The 18,393-nt window shown below is 37.8% G+C and overlaps 5 protein-coding genes and 1 non-coding gene across 7 annotated transcripts; 3 read left to right on the top strand and 3 right to left on the bottom strand.

Annotated features, from left to right (window-relative positions):
- Positions 2,008-5,398, top strand: LOC104785676 (neutral ceramidase). Its single transcript, XM_010510935.2, has 9 exons — positions 2,008-2,578; positions 2,709-2,917; positions 3,016-3,345; positions 3,458-3,713; positions 3,803-4,073; positions 4,167-4,292; positions 4,384-4,447; positions 4,528-4,697; positions 4,776-5,398. The coding sequence occupies exons 1-9, from the start codon at positions 2,274-2,276 to the stop codon at positions 5,322-5,324; spliced, it is 2,280 nt and encodes a 759-aa protein (XP_010509237.1). The 5' UTR covers positions 2,008-2,273; the 3' UTR covers positions 5,325-5,398.
- On the bottom strand, positions 5,489-11,071 carry LOC104785675 (protein VACUOLELESS1). The gene is made up of 16 exons (XM_010510934.2): positions 10,915-11,071; positions 9,939-10,819; positions 9,538-9,828; positions 9,118-9,257; positions 8,944-9,049; positions 8,769-8,861; positions 8,575-8,664; positions 8,361-8,474; positions 8,160-8,267; positions 7,064-7,137; positions 6,877-6,931; positions 6,577-6,758; positions 6,328-6,457; positions 6,140-6,242; positions 5,931-6,028; positions 5,489-5,840 (listed from the first exon to the last, which is right to left on the bottom strand). Exons 2-16 carry the CDS (start codon positions 10,779-10,781, stop codon positions 5,691-5,693), a joined length of 2,577 nt encoding a protein of 858 aa, XP_010509236.1. The 5' UTR covers positions 10,782-10,819; positions 10,915-11,071; the 3' UTR covers positions 5,489-5,690.
- Positions 11,482-13,192, bottom strand: LOC104785674 (OTU domain-containing protein At3g57810-like). Of its 2 annotated transcripts, XM_019245455.1 has the most exons (8): positions 13,131-13,182; positions 12,875-13,040; positions 12,677-12,761; positions 12,523-12,586; positions 12,156-12,261; positions 12,006-12,060; positions 11,861-11,914; positions 11,482-11,732 (listed from the first exon to the last, which is right to left on the bottom strand). In XM_019245455.1, exons 1-8 carry the CDS (start codon positions 13,150-13,152, stop codon positions 11,583-11,585), a joined length of 702 nt encoding a protein of 233 aa, XP_019101000.1. In that variant the 5' UTR covers positions 13,153-13,182; the 3' UTR covers positions 11,482-11,582. The 2 variants fall into 2 exon arrangements, with proteins under 2 accessions (XP_019101000.1, XP_010509235.1); XM_010510933.2 differs by having other exon boundaries at positions 12,875-13,192.
- TRNAE-CUC lies at positions 13,281-13,353 on the top strand. The gene has a single exon. It is a non-coding gene; the product is annotated as a tRNA-Glu (tRNA).
- LOC104785673 (acetyl-coenzyme A carboxylase carboxyl transferase subunit alpha, chloroplastic-like) lies at positions 13,622-17,550 on the top strand. The gene is made up of 11 exons (XM_010510932.2): positions 13,622-13,886; positions 14,051-14,472; positions 14,560-14,742; positions 14,848-15,008; positions 15,107-15,221; positions 15,311-15,465; positions 15,542-15,593; positions 15,674-15,742; positions 15,838-15,915; positions 15,999-17,187; positions 17,265-17,550. The coding sequence occupies exons 2-10, from the start codon at positions 14,128-14,130 to the stop codon at positions 17,163-17,165; spliced, it is 2,325 nt and encodes a 774-aa protein (XP_010509234.1). The 5' UTR covers positions 13,622-13,886; positions 14,051-14,127; the 3' UTR covers positions 17,166-17,187; positions 17,265-17,550.
- LOC104788924 (steroid 5-alpha-reductase DET2-like) lies at positions 17,522-18,390 on the bottom strand. Its single transcript, XM_010514686.2, has 3 exons — positions 18,371-18,390; positions 18,193-18,313; positions 17,522-18,104 (listed from the first exon to the last, which is right to left on the bottom strand). Exons 1-3 carry the CDS (start codon positions 18,388-18,390, stop codon positions 17,712-17,714), a joined length of 534 nt encoding a protein of 177 aa, XP_010512988.1. The 3' UTR covers positions 17,522-17,711.

The raw sequence follows: 18,393 nt of genomic DNA, 5'->3' as shown, positions 1-18,393 counted from the left end.
GAGATTCACGAGGGAAATTATTGCGCATTTTAGCAAGTGGGTTATGGAGACAACACAAACTACTTAACGACGAGGTTGTGAATGAAAAATAACACATACACATGGATGCTTTTATCACATGGGACATATCGCCAACATATCTTTTTCTCGTTCATATTTAAATCATTCCAACCATTTCAATTATGAACAATTCTATCATTATTTTCGTCTGATTATTATAGTTGACCTTAATTTATTTTTGTTTTACTAATTTTTTTTTATGAAGAGCATCTTTGTTTGTCTAGGAGACTAGGAGTGAACACAAAATGGGTATTTTGACAATTTTATTTTACTATTTTTTTTTAAGCCCATGATTCTTGCATCAATTTAGTTCATTAGATGATGGTTACAGCTTCTTATAGATTGCTTTTGGTGTATGTTTTCGAGTGTGGAGATGTCATTCATACAAATACAAGATTATCAGTTTTAAAACAATGAACTAAGATACATCGTTTGAGTGTTGTTTTTTTTGGAGAGGGGGCAACATTTGAATAGTAGATGTTATTAGAGTGTGGATGCTAGAAACATACTCCCTCTATCCCTAATAAATTGATATTCTATGATTTATTTTTGTCCATAATACAATAAAACCTCTATAAATTAATAATATTAGGACCAAGATATTTTATTAATTTATAGTGATATTAATTTATCTATAAATTAATGATTATTATTTTATAGTGTAAATTAATAATTATTAATTTATAGATATATTTTTAATAATTTAAATTTTTAAAAAATTGAATTAAGAAAATTTTAGCAAAATAATATTAGACTTTCAGATTTGTAATATATAGAAAACATTATTAACAATAAATTACAAATACAATAGACAAATTCACTTATACACATAACATATATATATATATATTCAAATTTATGAATAATAATATCAATTGTTGTATTTTAATAGTCAATCAAACAACCAAAATGTAAATGATGGATATCTAGAAATTAAAAACTTTTTTAAAAAAATTAGCTATTTTTGTGACATGTTACAGAATATTTTATATCATTATAGTTTAAAAATACAACTTAACAACTGTTTTATAGATATGAGCTTTAAGAGAAATATACATTATTATATTAACATATATATATATATGTGTAAATTTATATGATTATTAATTTATGATATTATTGAGACCATATTTTACATGGAGATTTCAAATAATTTATTATCTTATTATCTTATCGAGTTTTGTTACACTGGCCCGATTTGGGACTAGCAAAATTTATTAATTTATAGAGTATTAATTTATAGAGGTTTTACTAATTTTTCTATTTTATACTTTTCACACATGGAATCTATCTAATGGTTTATCTTTTCTCTTTCTATCCAAAAATAATAATTAATTTACAAATAAAAATGAAAGTTTTTTTTTAAAATATATGTGATAATGTCTAAACATCAATTTATTAGGAACAGAAAGAGTATTATCTATTATATTACTTGTAAGTTGTAACTGTAGCTTTTGGGAAGTTTTCAAAGTGAATAAAAATTGTAGACATTGTAAGAATTTTATAAAGTGTAAAAATTTCATAATTGTTTAAATATCTAAAAACTAATTTTTTACAATCAATACCTACAGATTTTATTTCTTTTATTTATTTATTTATTATCTACTACATTAATATTTGATTAATGCTGGTAGATGTCTGTATATATTTACTACATTTACTTAATTTACTACATTTGAAGTCTGTTTGACAAAAAAAAAAAAAAAAAAGATATTTGAAGTCTTGGTCTTCTTCTTATTTGTTTAAAAAGACAAAGACACGTAGTACCCTAAATTAAGTAAAAACCACCCACTGACAATGTGATCTGAAAAATAATCAAATCCTTATCCCACGATAGAGATAATTCATAATTGCATCGCCGGTCTGTTAATACTTAATACTAATAAAACAATTAGGTGAGAATGCAACCAATGCAAAATCATGACGCGGTATAAATATATCAAACTATATTGATGAGAGTATAGACAGATATGAGCTTTGGTTTGGTAATGGTTTGAGCACTACTTACCGACAACCACTCGCGTCCACATTTGAATTCTCTCTCTCTCTCTCTCCCACTCAAATCACTCACTCACGCCTTTGCGATTTCCTCAATCTTTCATGGCGGTATCTCTCTCAAATCTCCTCACTACTCATTCTCGTGTGTAAAGACCTCCTCCAAGATCCGCGTCTCTATACTCTTTCTTCTTCCTTCTCTAGCTCGCTCTCCAACCATGGCCGCTTCTTCAGTGCCATTGTTTCAGTTTCTACTCTTTCTTGTTCTTTCGAGAGCTGTTTATTCGTCTTCTGAGTACTTGATCGGAGTCGGAAGCTATGACATCACTGGTCCTGCAGCTGACGTCAACATGATGGGATATGCTAACTCAGATCAAATCGCTTCTGGTATTCATTTCCGGTTACGAGCTCGTGCCTTCATCGTCGCTGAGCCCCAAGGTAACCGCGTCGCCTTTGTTAATCTTGACGCCTGTATGGCTTCTCAAATCGTCACAATCAAAGTTCTTGAACGACTCAAAGCAAGGTTAGCTTTCAAGAATCTTCGACTAAGCTAGAATCTTGACATTTTCATTAGCTAAAGATTTGATCTTCGAGAAGAGTGTTAGTTGAATTTGAAATAGTCAATACGAATTGCGATGGTGAAACATTTGCAGGTATGGTGATCTTTACACAGAGAAGAATGTAGCAATAAGTGGGATTCACACGCACGCTGGTCCAGGAGGATATCTTCAGTACGTCACATATATTGTGACCTCTCTTGGATTTGTTCGTCAGTCTTTTGACGTTGTTGTTAACGGCATTGAGCAAAGCATTATCCAAGCACACGAAAGCCTACGTCCTGGTTCTGCTTTTGTTAATAAAGGTAAAGTCACAATCTTTTTCTCTGTTTCCTTCAATGATGTTGAGAATGATTTATGTTTGTTAAACCATTGTGTGTGTGTGTGTGTGATGGTTTTATAGGGGATTTATTGGATGCTGGTGTGAATCGAAGTCCGAGTTCTTACCTGAACAACCCTGCAGCTGAGAGGAGTAAATATAAGTATAACGTTGACAAAGAAATGACACTTGTTAAGTTTGTTGATTCTCAGTTGGGACCTATTGGTAGCTTTAACTGGTTTGCTACTCATGGGACTTCCATGAGCCGGACTAACTCATTGATTAGTGGAGATAACAAAGGCGCAGCTGCGCGGTTTATGGAGGACTGGTTTGAGAATGGACAGAAGAATTCAGATAGCTCAAGAAATGTCCCTCGACGAGTATCAACCATTGTTTCTGATTTTAGTAAAAACCGTGAGTTCAAATCCTTTCCTTGGAGTTACCTAATGTAGCAATTTTACATTTGCAGTTGCAGCTTAGAGTTATAAGGATGATAGTTATGGTTTTGTTTTTTGCTTTGTTTCAGAGAGTAGACTTTTGGATATTGCAGCTACTTATAAGTCCTCTAAAGGACGTTCTGTGGATAAGTCTCTCCTTGATGCTAAAGTCCGAGTAAGAAACGGTTCAAAGCGTAGATTTGTCTCTGCCTTCTGTCAATCAAACTGTGGTGATGTGAGTCCAAATACTCTTGGTACTTTTTGCATTGACACTGGCCTGCCTTGTGATTTCAATCACAGTACCTGCAATGGAAAGAACGAATTATGTTATGGCCGTGGTCCAGGGTATTTACTATACTGCTTCTTCTTGATTTTCTTATCCAATTATATCTTTTGCACATTTTCATTAGCGTTCTGTACTTTTTTTTTGGTAGATACCCTGATGAATTTGAGAGTACACGTATCATTGGAGAGAAGCAATTCAAAATGGCAGTACAACTTTTTAACAAAGCTACAGAGAAGCTGCAGGGCAAAATTGGTTACCAACATGCGTATCTAGATTTCTCAAATCTTGATGTCACAGTTCCTAAAGCAGGCGGCGGCTCTGAGACGGTTAAAACATGTCCAGCTGCAATGGGGTTTGGTTTTGCTGCTGGAACTACTGATGGTCCAGGTGCTTTTGATTTCAAACAAGGAGATGATAAGGTAACTACTTAAGCAAGCTTTTTCAACTATCATCTTCTTATATCTCGCTGAATCTTTCTGTTATGATTTCTTGTGTAATTCTCATTTTTTAAGGGTAATGTCTTTTGGAGACTAGTGAGGAACGTGTTGAGAACTCCCGGTCCGGGACAGGTACAATGCCAGAAACCAAAACCCATATTACTTGACACTGGTGAGATGAAAGAACCATATGACTGGGCGGTGAGTGGCTCCAATTCTCTGTTTCCTTATAACTGATCAAAAGATTTGAAATTTTAGAGTATTGACTAAAAGTTAACTGCATGAACTACAGCCTTCGATTCTTCCGATTCAGATGCTCCGCATTGGCCAATTAGTCATCCTCAGTGTCCCCGGAGGTAAATCAATAAGACTCTCTCTTCTGTATTCGTTCCCAACAGAGCTAAAATGCCTAAACTGAATCTGTTATTGGATGCAGAGTTCACTACAATGGCTGGAAGACGTCTTCGTGACGCTGTGAAGTCTTTTCTCATCTCTTTGAACAGCAAAGAATTTGGCAACAATCTCCATGTTGTGATCGCAGGTCTCACCAACACGTATTCTCAATACATTGCCACTTTTGAAGAATACGAGGTTCAAAGATACGAGGTTTGTAAAAAACACTATCTCCCTTGATTCAACTTTGGTACATGTCACTATGCTTAACAGCTTTTATTGTTTTTTTAGGGAGCCTCAACGTTATACGGACCACACACACTCACTGCTTATATCCAAGAGTTCAAGAAACTAGCCACAGCTTTGGTTAATGGTCAAACACTCCCACGTGGTCCGCAACCTCCTGACCTTTTAGACAAACAGATCAGTTTACTATCCCCTGTGGTCGTAGACTCTACTCCTCTAGGAGTCAGCTTCGGAGACGTCAAAGCTGATGTACCTCCAAAGTCAACGTTCAGGAGAGGTCAGCAAGTGAACGCTACGTTTTGGTCAGGATGTCCTCGAAACGATTTGCTGACGGAAGGATCTTTCGCCGTGGTGGAGACGCTGCGAGATGGAGGGACATGGGTTCCAGTGTACGACGACGATGACTTTAGTCTGAAGTTTAAGTGGTCAAGACCTGCTAAGCTGAGCCCAGAGAGCCAAGCAACCATTGAGTGGAGGGTACCACAATCTGCTGCCGCCGGAGTTTATAGGATAAGACATTATGGAGCTTCTAAGTCGCTGTTTGGATCCATTAGTAGCTTCTCTGGCACTTCTAGCGCCTTTGTAGTTGTATGACATTATATTACTACATAAACATATCACTGCATAGTGTATAATTTATAACATAAGAAAAGAGAAATTTGAGTTGACTTGTCCATCAAAATGACATCAAATATCTCAGGCTTCCTGTAACATCAAATATCATGAGTTGATTCAACCAATATAGTGAAGACGAAGAATAAAATGGAACTGGATGATGTAATTTGTCAACAGAGGAGCCACTATATTGGTGTTTATGCAACCTGGAGAACCAACTCCACTTTTTTCTCACATCATTGAAGTATCTCACTTATACTATTTTACACACTTCTCTGATGAGTTTTAGTTACAAACTTACAATCAACAAAAATCTCCACCTCGCTGTAACTTGAGGACTTGAAGCTAGGAGGCTCCTTGGAAAGGAATTTTCAAGGTATCGAAAATAGCATTCTGTGAGAATGTCTTCCTGAATCTCTCCAGCAATTCTCCTCCATCATTTGCCTGAGCTGCTGCATCAGCCGCTTCCTTTGCCATTCCAATACGAGCATAAGCCTGAGAAGCCACAAACACACAAAACTCACACTAAGCGTATGATAGATTTTACAAATCTTGAATTGTACATGTTTTATATGCAGAACAGACCTCGCCTCTTTCCACAAGATCTGACAATTTGGGGATGTATTTTAGAGCTTCCGCTTTCTCATCAGCATCAATGCATGCCTCCACAAATGGACGGAACCCTTCATTCATGATATATATGCCAGTTAAAACACGATATAGACCAAAAAATGACTTTGTCTACACGCTTAAGTCTTAACATCAGTGCACTAGATGATGCTGTGTAAAATTACCCATTGGTGGTCTCTTTTCCTTTGAAAACTTTTCAAGTGCTGCCCAGTCTTTGATTGTAGCCAGAGCAAATGCTTTAAGAAAGTACCATCTTTTATCACTGACCTGAAAATTCAAACGGTATTGTGGTGAAGATGGCGATCTTACAGTCATCTATTGCACAACAGGGAAAAAAAAAATCCTTATAGACCTTGAATTCTGTCTTCACTTTTATTGCAGCACGATTATTACCAAGGACAATACATGTGCGTATAGTATCATTGATGCTTGAATCAACAAAAATAGCCTGCTTCGTACTAACTTCTAGCTCATGCTGTATCCTGAAATACGTAACCAAAAAAAGACAATGAGATGAAGAGCAAAGAGAACATTGAAAAGAAAGTTTCGAGTACAGCGAGGCTGCTTAGAAAAAAAGCGCATATTGGCTTGCAACGATTACTTCAAGAGTTTTGCATGCTCCTCAGCAGCCTTAGACTCAAAAGTGTGTTCCTTTGTCTGAGAGAAAAGATTTCTGGCCTTTTCTATTAGCTTTATGCGCGGACCGTACAGAGGAGATCCTTTGCTAGCCATTGGGTTTTTCCCCATATCCCATGATTCTTTCCATAATAGAAAAGCTACCTCCTGAAACAACAACAATATCGAGATCAACACAAACTATTTGATGGTCATTAAACTGAGTCCAGTTTAGCTTCTGAACTAAGAGAATAAATCTAGGAAAAACTTGATCATGAAATCGTACATGAATCTGGCCCGTAGATAAGAAGAAATCCTTCAGAAATTCATGTTTATGACACCTACAACAGGAATATTTCATAATACCATTAGATACTTACAAAAAAATATTGATTACAACTGCTTGGTTAAACCAAAGTTTTGAAAAATGCAGTTTCAATTAATCAAGCATGCTAGATAGAAGATTTTCCTACCGTGCATAAGCTACAAATAAATCACGTGCCAAAACTCTGCCTTGAATCATCGCAAAGAATTCCAAAGGAGGCCTCTGATAACCCCACAAATTAAAAACCAGTTAGTTCTTGTTTGTTAGCAAATCATACAGACTTATAGTTAAAAGTATAAAATCACTAATTGCTCAGTCAGAGACCTTTTGCCATATATGAAAGATGACCAGATAAATCAGGTCAGTGTCACCACTCTCAGTTGCTTTCACTAAAGCAGTGTCTTCCTCCCCAATGCTTAATAAAAGAGGAACCTGGGATTACATTAAATGATCACAAAACATGAATGTCTCCTACTTCTGCATTAGGAAACCGAATGGGGAGGTGGACATCTTAGATAGGCAAACCTGTTTTGTGGAGCGTGGTTCATGTTCAACTAGCATTGCCGCTAACTTTCGACGGTTACAGTTATCAGCATGAGTAGCCACTGCAGCATAAGATATTCCTCTGCATAGTTGGAGCTGAAATTCAATGACATCAATCCTTATAAGTCCATTAGTTCCTCCATCTCTCTCTATATATATATATCTTGCAAAGACTAATCTAAACTAGTATTTGAACCTTATCAAGTAAAATTTCAAGAAGATGAGCATCTGGAGTTGATGGTGAAGCAGTTATCTTTACACATGCCCAATGCATTATCACCACTTCCTATATAATGCCAAAAACATAAAATCATAAGGACCCTAAGGCTTGTTAAATATTGGATATAAAGGAGTATGTCACAGGGGAACATAGAATATCCTCTGACTCACTTTATTCATATCTAGGTACTCAGATATCCGCAGAGCAAGGAGGTGGTGATTAGAATTAATAAGGCGACTAATCAAAACCACTGGTGTCAGTAACTGCACGCCAAATTAAATATAATGAGGAAAGGGTAGCTGCAAATGTTTCTTTCACGAGACAAACATATAAAATTGCAAAAACCTTGTACTGCCGAATGCTAAGAGGTATGCCAATATCNATAACCCCACAAATTAAAAACCAGTTAGTTCTTGTTTGTTAGCAAATCATACAGACTTATAGTTAAAAGTATAAAATCACTAATTGCTCAGTCAGAGACCTTTTGCCATATATGAAAGATGACCAGATAAATCAGGTCAGTGTCACCACTCTCAGTTGCTTTCACTAAAGCAGTGTCTTCCTCCCCAATGCTTAATAAAAGAGGAACCTGGGATTACATTAAATGATCACAAAACATGAATGTCTCCTACTTCTGCATTAGGAAACCGAATGGGGAGGTGGACATCTTAGATAGGCAAACCTGTTTTGTGGAGCGTGGTTCATGTTCAACTAGCATTGCCGCTAACTTTCGACGGTTACAGTTATCAGCATGAGTAGCCACTGCAGCATAAGATATTCCTCTGCATAGTTGGAGCTGAAATTCAATGACATCAATCCTTATAAGTCCATTAGTTCCTCCATCTCTCTCTATATATATATATCTTGCAAAGACTAATCTAAACTAGTATTTGAACCTTATCAAGTAAAATTTCAAGAAGATGAGCATCTGGAGTTGATGGTGAAGCAGTTATCTTTACACATGCCCAATGCATTATCACCACTTCCTATATAATGCCAAAAACATAAAATCATAAGGACCCTAAGGCTTGTTAAATATTGGATATAAAGGAGTATGTCACAGGGGAACATAGAATATCCTCTGACTCACTTTATTCATATCTAGGTACTCAGATATCCGCAGAGCAAGGAGGTGGTGATTAGAATTAATAAGGCGACTAATCAAAACCACTGGTGTCAGTAACTGCACGCCAAATTAAATATAATGAGGAAAGGGTAGCTGCAAATGTTTCTTTCACGAGACAAACATATAAAATTGCAAAAACCTTGTACTGCCGAATGCTAAGAGGTATGCCAATATCAGGATCACGAACAGCATTGAGAACCCGTAAAGTTCTACAAGTCTCTTGGACACGCTCACGCTGGAAATTGCTGTTGCAGCTCACCGTGCATTAGTCTCAGAAATTACATTACTGAAAGTCAATTCTTTTAAGACTAACCTGCAAAAAGCTTGTCCATAGCTTGCCGCTCGTAACAGAGCCCTCTGACGAGTTACATCAAATTCATGGCCAGCAGCATCAATACAGGATTCAACAGCCTCAGACAGTGATGAACGAATTAATCTCAAATTTTCATCTGCCTGACAAAAGAAGAGCAAATCATCTTCATCAGCCAGAACTAAGAATAATAATTATAAACTCTTCCTCTCAACTCATTCCATTTATCTGTAAAAACACCATATTCATTCTAAACCTAAATATATTATCCTGACAATACAATATTGGCAACTGCAGGAAGAACTGAGACACAAAAAAAACTTGACTATGAAGGAATCACATCATAATGAATAACATCTGCGACAGAGAACCATTAAGATGCATATGCTTCTTCTATTTATTTGTCTACAGTAGCAAACCTACCTTAGCACTTCGTCTGTCAAAGTGATCCAAAGCATCATATAGCAAAGCTGCAGGTGATGTGCTTCCAATCCTAAAGATTGACTCAGTAGAATCAGGTACTCTTTGGAGAAATTCAAGGCTCGTGTTAGATAATATTCTCACTCCATCGCATTCCGGGATAAGAATTACAGGTTCATCATAGAAATAGTGAACAGGATCTCCCAAAGGACCCACCATCGTTAAATCCTCATCCCAATAGAGCAGCACGGTATCCATTCCACACCATGCCATTTGCTGTGGAGGAAGGGCTGACTAGAAAAAATATACGATTCAAAGACATAGTCAAGTCACCATACTACAAAACGACCACCAATTTCCATTATAAGAAAGAACCAAGCATCTCAAGAGGCAATGACGCATACCTCACAACTGTAGTCAATAGCAATTTGTTTTGTTTCCATCTCAACAACAACAATCCGGCCATCATGAGTAAAGAGTGTTAGAAATTTTCCATTAGGTGATACAATCATCTTCTGAACCGGTCCAATCAAATTCCCATAATCAGTATCCTGCACATCAGATTCGTTAACACTAGGCTCGTCAACCCTAAAAGTTTGGACACTGTCCTCCTCCACACCAAAAATTTCATCCCCAACTGCTACCAACACCTCAACAGTGCCAGACATCGTGTACTTAGGTTCCCTCACAGCCAAGGAAGTCGGCTGAAGCATATCGTCTTCTGTTAACCCCGGCACATCAGGCAACTTAGAAGGCTTCATCGTTTCGAAATCAGAGATACAGACCAACTGCCCTCCTTCTGTCAAGCAGACAACACCATTCCCCCAAAACACACACTCCACCACATTCTGCTCAAAGCACTCCTTCCCCATTGACATATTAGGCTCAATGAGCTCAGCGTGGATGTTGTAACGATAAATAGTACCATCTTGAACAATGCAAATCAGTGTCTGATCATCAGACCATGACATTCCAATCAGACGTCCTCCAGGATGCTTCCAGATCGTCTCAGAGAGAAGTAGACCTGCTGAGTTAAAGATGCGTAGCTTTCTAAGAGCAGATTCAGCATATAGTTGAACAATCTTGGAGTCATCTCGAATGACTGCAATTGGACCACCAAAGGAGGCACAAGCCACTTTGTTGCGACTCAAATCTACATGTTTCCATCTCATTTGGTATATCTCAGGCTTCCTGTAATATCGATCATAGAGAAGCTGCCACTCCGCAGCAACAGACACGTTCGTCATCTTGTTCCCTCAGGAACTGGGGAGTAATCAAAAACAACCTGGGTCATTAAAAAGATCGAGTTTTTTCAATTCCCAAATTTTATAAAGGTAAAGACTTTACAATCAAAGTTCATCAATTTATAAAAAAACTTACTTTAAGAAATCGGAATCAAACGTTTGGTCTTACAGTAGAATCGAACAAGGGTCGACGACGGATTTGACGACGGAGTTTTGAGAAAGAGAGATCGGAGCTCATAGCCTAGAACGAACAAAACAAACAAGCCACGATTTTTTTTTCCTTTTTTTCTTTTTGGGGACGGCATTGTAATTCCACTTATAAATTAGCTTTAAAAAAAATACATTTTTATTCTTTTTTTGATATTTTCTGTTATATTTTGTATCATAAACAATAGATTTTTTAAGTTTTTCCACATAGATTAAGAAAATAATTAATGTTTAGTTATAAATATATTTTTATATATAATAACATATTTTCCATAAATATTAACTAATGGTAATTTATTAAAATTTTAAATTCTCAATTAATGAATCTTGAAATCTATAATTTTATAGCATTAATTAATAAAAAATACATAAAATCAATATTTGTGATACAAGATAAATTTCTAAAACATAATCTATTCTAGTAGAGAGAAATAATTACTAAAATTGTGAGTTAAATATTTTTTTAACGTGAAATAAATGTTTACAAAAAAATGTATAAGGGTACAACAAATTCCAATTTTTTTTCTTTCTCAGAAGTTATAACAATAAACCATATGAAGTCAACGGAATTCTCAAGTAAGAAATAATGATACAAATTCAACGAAGCAAATCATAATGGTTTCTACCACTGTAAAGAAGCCTAACAACATTCTTGTTCGTCTTTCCTTTTCCCCAGCCTCCTCGAAACTCAGCTCCATACTCTTGTATCGGTATAAAACCTGACGCATATCCTCCTCCTCTACCGTGCTGGATAAACAAATCCAAAAATATAACTCAAGATCCGAATATGATCTTGACCTGACTTACTAGAACGAAAGAAACACCAATTCTTGTTTACTTTTAAAGACTCATAACTCAAAAGGGATTATTATTACCTCGTGCTCGGGTATGTAGACGATGATTGGCTGTTTACATAGCTTGGAAAGAACCTGTTGAAACCAAACACATTGACATTATTATATCGTTTCTCTATGATGGCAATTTTTGAGTTTACAATGGGTGTGTATAGGAGGAACTCACTAGTAGCTCAGACTCCCCTCCCCAAAAATCATGTCTTCCAATCCGTTGGCAATAGCTGTGAAGAAAAAAGTGTTTAATGTGATAAGAGAACCATAGTCATTTAGCTGGAAAAATGAGGGAAAAAGTGAATGAATTCTTATGATGACTCACCGTTTCAGAGACTCATCAACAGTGATAGCCACTAATGCTTCTTTGTACTTCTCCCTTTCCTTGGGATCATTGCATATAACCTCTTTCACAGCCATTCGTAACTCATCTGTGTAAACCAAATGCAAGTTTTTTTTCCCATACAGAAACATGATGAACAAGATATAAAGCATTCTCAACAATCAATATAGACAACAGAACCCACAAAAGGAAAACATTTTCCCACCTAAAAGGCGAACAACAAACTGAAAGAACTCTACTTTTGATTCCCCAAACTCAGTAATCTCAACACAGTTCAATCTCTTGGTTCTCAAAAACACACAACAAACATCAAAACATGGCTATATATGATTAAAACATATAGTCTCACCTGCATCATCTCTCTCTCTTGTGGGGTTAAGAGTAACACCTTTGTTAAAGGCCATCCCTTTCACCTAATTTACATTGCAAACAACACATCATTTCTTCAGAAAACCTCAGTAAGAACTAACACCTAGAACAGAGAAAAGCAGAAAATACAATACCAATGCTCGAAACAGACATCGACCATCCCCTTTCACTCTATCCACAGCGTACTGCTCAACTTTTTTTGCTGCAGGAGACCGATTCCTAGACATGAAAATATGAAAAATTCTCAGATTAGGGTATAGGGTTTTATGATCAAAGACTCGTTTTTTAATTCAATGGTTCAAGAGCTGATTAACAACAACAAAAACACCTACAGAGAGGAACCGATTCTGGCGAAGAACACATTGCTGTTGCCCTTAGTTGCGCTCAAGAACGAAGCAGGGAGTGAAGTGGAGGATATTGAATCTGAAACAGAAGCAGTAGGGGAAGAAACAAGCTCGAACCGAGCGAACCCATTTCTCAGCTGCTCAAGAATGTTATCTGCGATATTAAAAATCCCAAATTGATGATTACATTGGGAATTAAAACGAGAACAAAGCAAAATGAGATGTAGAGGAATGAAGTAATTAATGTTGGAAGGTTTGAGCTCCATGGAAAATCTCACTTGCAAGGGAGATAAGGGGAATTCGAATTTGGGACTTGAAGAAGAGAAGAAGAGCAAAGGTGTAGGCATCAAAATCGTATCCGATATATAAGATGATAACTCAAAACGAACACAAATCCGTTGTAGTCTAGCTGGTCAGGATACTCGGCTCTCACCCGAGAGACCCGGGTTCGAGTCCCGGCAACGGAGTTTTTTTGTTTTTGTTCTTTTTTTTAAGCCGGCTGATTATTAAATTTAACAAAAGAAATAATAGTCCAATAAACGTCACCGGCTACATAACCTAAACCCCACCAAATCCACCGGAACATATCCAAAACTTTAATATAGTTTTTGTTTTAAAAAAAAAGAAGTGATAGATATCAAATCTCACACGTAGGAGGAGCCACGTGGGCACGTGCGAGAGAGAGAGCAAGGTCTAATAAAACTTTATGGTTTAACGACCAACCGGAAAATTCTGGCAATTGGCAACAAAAGACAGAACCCAAGCTGAAGCTGTGTGTTTATTTCCCAATCTTGCATAAGAATTATCGAAAACACTTCCACACAAAATCCACGCGCTCTCTTCACGCTCACTCACTCGCATAACACTTGTTTTGTTCCTTCCTACCTTCAATTTTTTTCAAATACTACGATCTCTTCGATGCTTCTTTCCTTATTCATTCCCTTTTGAGTCTGCCCACCTTCTTCGTCTCGGATCTCTGATTTTTCATTCGTGTTTTCAGGTAAAGTTTGATTCTTTGAGCTGGGTTTTGTTTAGTCATTGATGGGGTTTGAGTCTAATTGAGCAATGGAACGAATCTGACCCATTTGATTTAATCTCTCGTAGATTTTAGCAGTGATCGATTGATTGATTCACTAATTTGGTATTTGGTTTTGGTTATTTTAGAGGATTGAGATCTGTTTGGAGTGGATCCATTCAAGTAGTAATTTGAAGATATCATCGAGCACAAACAAAAAAAAAAAATGGCTTCAATGTCTCATTCATCACTAGCATTAGGCGGAGCTTCTTCTGCTTCTGCTTCTGCTTCGGATTACTTACGTAGTTCGACCAATGGTGTTAATGGGGTACCATTGAAAACCCTAGGAAGAGCAGTGTTTACTACCACCAGAAGAAAGAGCTTTGCGGTGACAGCTAGGCTCAAGAAAGGTAAGAAATTTGACCATCCATGGCCGGCTAATCCTGACCCTAATGTCAAAGGAGGAGTCTTGTCGTACCTGTCTGAGTTCAAACCTTTGGGAGATACTCAAAAGCCTGTCACTTTGGATTTCGAGAAGCCACTAGTCGAATTGGAGAAGAAGATTGTCGATGTACGAATGAGATTACTAATCATCTGTTTGCATTGTAGTTTGTCTGGAGTGTTGTTTCTCTTAACTTTTTCGGTCCTTGTGATTCAGGTGAGGAAGATGGCGAATGAAACTGGATTGGACTTTACTGAGCAGATTATCACTTTGGAGAATAAGTATAGACAGGCACTGAAAGATCTTTACACACATCTCACTCCGATACAACGTGTGAACATTGCACGACATCCCAACCGACCTACTTTCCTTGATCATATACATAACATCACTGACAAGGTATGATTTCTCATTCCTTAGGCTTTTTTTTTTTCTCATGCAATGGGGATAAAATCTTGTTTTTTTTTTTTTTTTTATTCTTGGGACTCTCTGCTCTTGTTTCAGTTTATGGAGCTTCATGGAGACCGAGCGGGGTATGATGACCCTGCAATTGTGACGGGTATTGGAACCATAGATGGAAAACGATACATGTTCATAGGTCACCAGAAAGGTAGAAACACCAAAGAAAATATAATGCGTAACTTTGGTATGCCTACTCCTCATGGGTATGTTTTCTTCACTTGGAACTTTCTGGTTTGCAGTTAAATAGTAATGTTCAAAGTCAACAAGACTCTTATCAACATTTCTGTAATGTCAACAACAGTTACAGGAAGGCACTACGGATGATGTATTACGCAGACCATCACGGTTTTCCCATCGTGACATTCATCGACACTCCTGGAGCCTACGCTGATCTTAAATCCGAGGAACTTGGACAGGTACGGGACTTGTCTTTTAATGTTTAAACTTTGAAGTGTAGTGGTTTATCTGCAGCATTACATTTTTTGTTTGCTTGTCTGTATAATAGGGTGAAGCGATAGCCAACAATCTGAGGACAATGTTTGGCCTAAAAGTTCCAATTCTTTCTATTGTCATTGGGGAAGGTGGTTCTGGTGGTGCCCTAGCCATTGGATGTGCTAATAAAATGTTGATGCTCGAAAATGCAGTTTTCTATGTTGCCAGGTACAATTTTTCCCCAATGTAGATATGATATTTCTACGAAATGATTTATCAACATCTGTTGTTTTGCCTTTCTCAGTCCAGAGGCCTGTGCAGCGATCTTGTGGAAAACTTCCAAGGCTGCTCCTGAGGTCTGTTCGCTTTTCTACTACTTGACTAAGTGATCATGTAGAATCTAGAGTTACAATTGAAATTAAACTCTTGTACGCAGGCTGCTGAAAAGCTTAGAATTACCTCCAAGGAGCTGGTCAAGCTTAATGTAGCCGATGGAATTATTCCTGTAACTGATCCTACTCTTTATCTATTTATTTTTTTGCCTCTGACACCTCTTTTGTCGATTTGGATTAATGAGTAGTTCTCTTACATGTTGTACAGGAACCGCTTGGTGGGGCACATGCTGATCCTTCATGGACATCGCAGCAGATAAAGATTGCTATCAATGAAAACATGAATGTAAGGCATAGTTAGTTGCCTCAACACTGAACATGAAATCAAAAAGGTATTTTTTTAACTTTTATTTTGTGTTTTTTTTGTAGGAATTCGGAAAAATGAGTGGGGAGGAGCTGCTGAAGCACAGGATGGCTAAGTACCGAAAGATTGGAGTGTTCATAGAGGGTGAAGAAATAGAGCCGAGTAGGAAAATCAATATGAAGAAGAGGGAAGCTGTGTTTTCAGACAGCCGGAAGCTGCAGGGTGAGGTTGACAAGCTGAAGGAGCAGATTCTGAAAGCCAAGGAGACGTCTTCAGAAGAAGAGCCTTCGAGTGAAATTCTTAATGAGATGATTGAGAAACTCAAATCCGAGATAGATGACGAGTACACTGAAGCTGCTAGAGCAGTAGGTTTGGAAGAGAGGCTAACGGCAATGCGTGAAGAGTTCTCAAAAGCGAGTGCAGAGGAGCATCTTATGCACCCGGTTCTAATCGAGAAAATCGAGAAGCTTAAGGAAGAGTTCAATACCCGTTTGACTGACGCGCCTAACTACGACAGCCTAAAATCTAAGCTGAACATGCTGAGGGACTTTTCAAGAGCCAAGGCAGCATCAGAAGCTACTTCAATGAGAAAGGAGATCAATAAGCGGTTCCAGGAAGCTGTAGACCGCCCTGAAATTAGAGAAAAGGTTGAGGCAATCAAAGCTGAGGTCGCGAGCTCAGGAGCTTCATCTTTTGAAGAGTTACCAGATGAACTAAAAGAAAAAGTTATGAAGACAAAAGGGGAAGTTGAAGCAGAGATGGCTGGTGTGTTAAAGTCAATGGGTCTGGAGCTGGAAGCTGTGAAACCAAATCTGAAGGATGTGGCTGAGCAGCAGACCTTTGCCCCATCCGAAAACCTTCAAGAAAAGTATGAAAAGCTGAACCAAGAAATCAACGAGAAGATTGCGGAGGTGGTGAAGACACCAGAGATCAAGAGCATGGTCGAGTTGCTGAAAGTGGAAACCGCAAAGGCGAGCCAAACGCCTGGTGTCACCGAGGCAAGTCAGAAGATTGAAGCACTTGAGCAACAGATAAAGCAGAAGATTGCAGAGACTTTGAGCATGTCAGGACTGCAGGAAAAGCAAGAGGTGCTCGAGAAGGAGCTCGCAGCTGCACGGGAACTAGCTGCAGAGGAATCAGACGGGAGTGTGAAGGAAGATGATGACGACGACAACGACGAAGATAGTTCAGAATCGGGAAAGTCAGAGATTATTAACCCCAGCTTCGCCTGAAGCACAGAACAAGACATTGTTTGTAAGTCAGAATCTTTCTATTCTCAATCACACAAACACAACCAAATACTAACTAACACAAAGAAAACAAACTCGCAGGATCTTGAAGCTCTTTCGATTTCCCTGGTAAAAGAGGCTGTATCCTCCACACAATCTGAAGCAAAGAGAAAACATATAAACGCTTAGTGGAGAAACAGCAACTACAAAAGACTTGCCCTTCTCTAGTTTAGCTACTGGAAACATGATTTCTCGATTGGATCAAGTCGTTTGCTGTTGACTTTTTTGTCTTTTGATTCATTTCTGTATTGTTATGTCTTCTTGTTTGGTTAGAACACTTAGTTTTGTCTTTCTAAGTCAGTCTCACATGACGTACGTAACGCTTTCACCCCCTCTTGTGCTCAAACCTTTGATATTTATAAATTTGTCTACATAATAATACACAGTTTTTTTCACTGTTGTTGAATCTAACCAAATTACTGAAAACTTTGATACAAATTCACTATAATGTTATGACATAAGGATGGATAATGAATCACATATTTTAATTTAGTACACAAAAGGAATAACAGCTTTTCGAGTTTTGGGATACTCATCCTTGAACTTGTCAATGTACCACTTGTGACTCGCACTTGCGCGCGGGATCAAATTGGAACAAGTGTACAGAAAAAACCCAATACCAGCCCAAGACCAAGTCATAACAGCCCAGCCCAACCATTCTACGACTTCTCCAAAGTAATTCGGGCAGCTTACTAGCTCGAACCAACCTCCTCTCGGTATCACATAACCTCCCCGGTTCTCTTTCTTCAAACGTACCAAAGTCCGGTCCGATGTGATATTAATCCACATACCGGCTATAAAAACCACCAACCCAATAATAAACCGCCACCAGAACGAATGTCCGTCTTCGTAGTCATTCTTGTAGTGAGAAACCCACCTCGCCTGTTTAAATTGAGATGTTCCGGTTTAGTTTGATTCTTGCATCTAATTTTATTAACCAGAACTAAACCGGAATAAGTTAGACCCGTACCTGGATATAAGCGTTGAGGAGATTAAAGGTGAAAGCCATGGCGGCGATACTGATCGGAAAACCACTTTTTCCAGAGGAGCTGCGGAGGAGACGAAGAGGGTAAAGGATGGTGCGGNCTTCTCTAGTTTAGCTACTGGAAACATGATTTCTCGATTGGATCAAGTCGTTTGCTGTTGACTTTTTTGTCTTTTGATTCATTTC

The sequence above is a fragment of the Camelina sativa genome, chromosome 5 (genome assembly GCF_000633955.1).
Source record: "Camelina sativa cultivar DH55 chromosome 5, Cs, whole genome shotgun sequence".
Classification (NCBI taxonomy): domain Eukaryota; kingdom Viridiplantae; phylum Streptophyta; class Magnoliopsida; order Brassicales; family Brassicaceae; genus Camelina; species Camelina sativa.
This window is presented reverse-complemented; position numbering and strand designations above follow the sequence as displayed.

Coding starts and splice junctions, on each gene's coding strand:
- LOC104785676 (XM_010510935.2), top strand. CDS start 2,274: ATGGCCGCTTCTTCAGTGCCATTGTTTCAGTTTCTACTCTTTCTTGTT. Junction 3,714..3,802: donor TGTTATGGCCGTGGTCCAGG/GTATTTACTATA, acceptor TTTTTTTGGTAG/ATACCCTGATGAATTTGAGA. Junction 4,448..4,527: donor CATCCTCAGTGTCCCCGGAG/GTAAATCAATAA, acceptor TATTGGATGCAG/AGTTCACTACAATGGCTGGA.
- LOC104785675 (XM_010510934.2), bottom strand. CDS start 10,781: ATGACGAACGTGTCTGTTGCTGCGGAGTGGCAGCTTCTCTATGATCGA. Junction 8,665..8,768: donor AGTACCTAGATATGAATAAA/GTGAGTCAGAGG, acceptor GGCATTATATAG/GAAGTGGTGATAATGCATTG. Junction 8,268..8,360: donor AACCACGCTCCACAAAACAG/GTTTGCCTATCT, acceptor ATGTAATCCCAG/GTTCCTCTTTTATTAAGCAT.
- LOC104785674 (XM_010510933.2), bottom strand. CDS start 13,152: ATGGAGCTCAAACCTTCCAACATTAATTACTTCATTCCTCTACATCTC. Junction 12,762..12,874: donor GCCAGAATCGGTTCCTCTCT/GTAGGTGTTTTT, acceptor TTTCATGTCTAG/GAATCGGTCTCCTGCAGCAA. Junction 11,915..12,005: donor GAGGGGAGTCTGAGCTACTA/GTGAGTTCCTCC, acceptor TGGTTTCAACAG/GTTCTTTCCAAGCTATGTAA.
- LOC104785673 (XM_010510932.2), top strand. CDS start 14,128: ATGGCTTCAATGTCTCATTCATCACTAGCATTAGGCGGAGCTTCTTCT. Junction 15,222..15,310: donor AATCCGAGGAACTTGGACAG/GTACGGGACTTG, acceptor TCTGTATAATAG/GGTGAAGCGATAGCCAACAA. Junction 15,594..15,673: donor CTTCCAAGGCTGCTCCTGAG/GTCTGTTCGCTT, acceptor TCTTGTACGCAG/GCTGCTGAAAAGCTTAGAAT.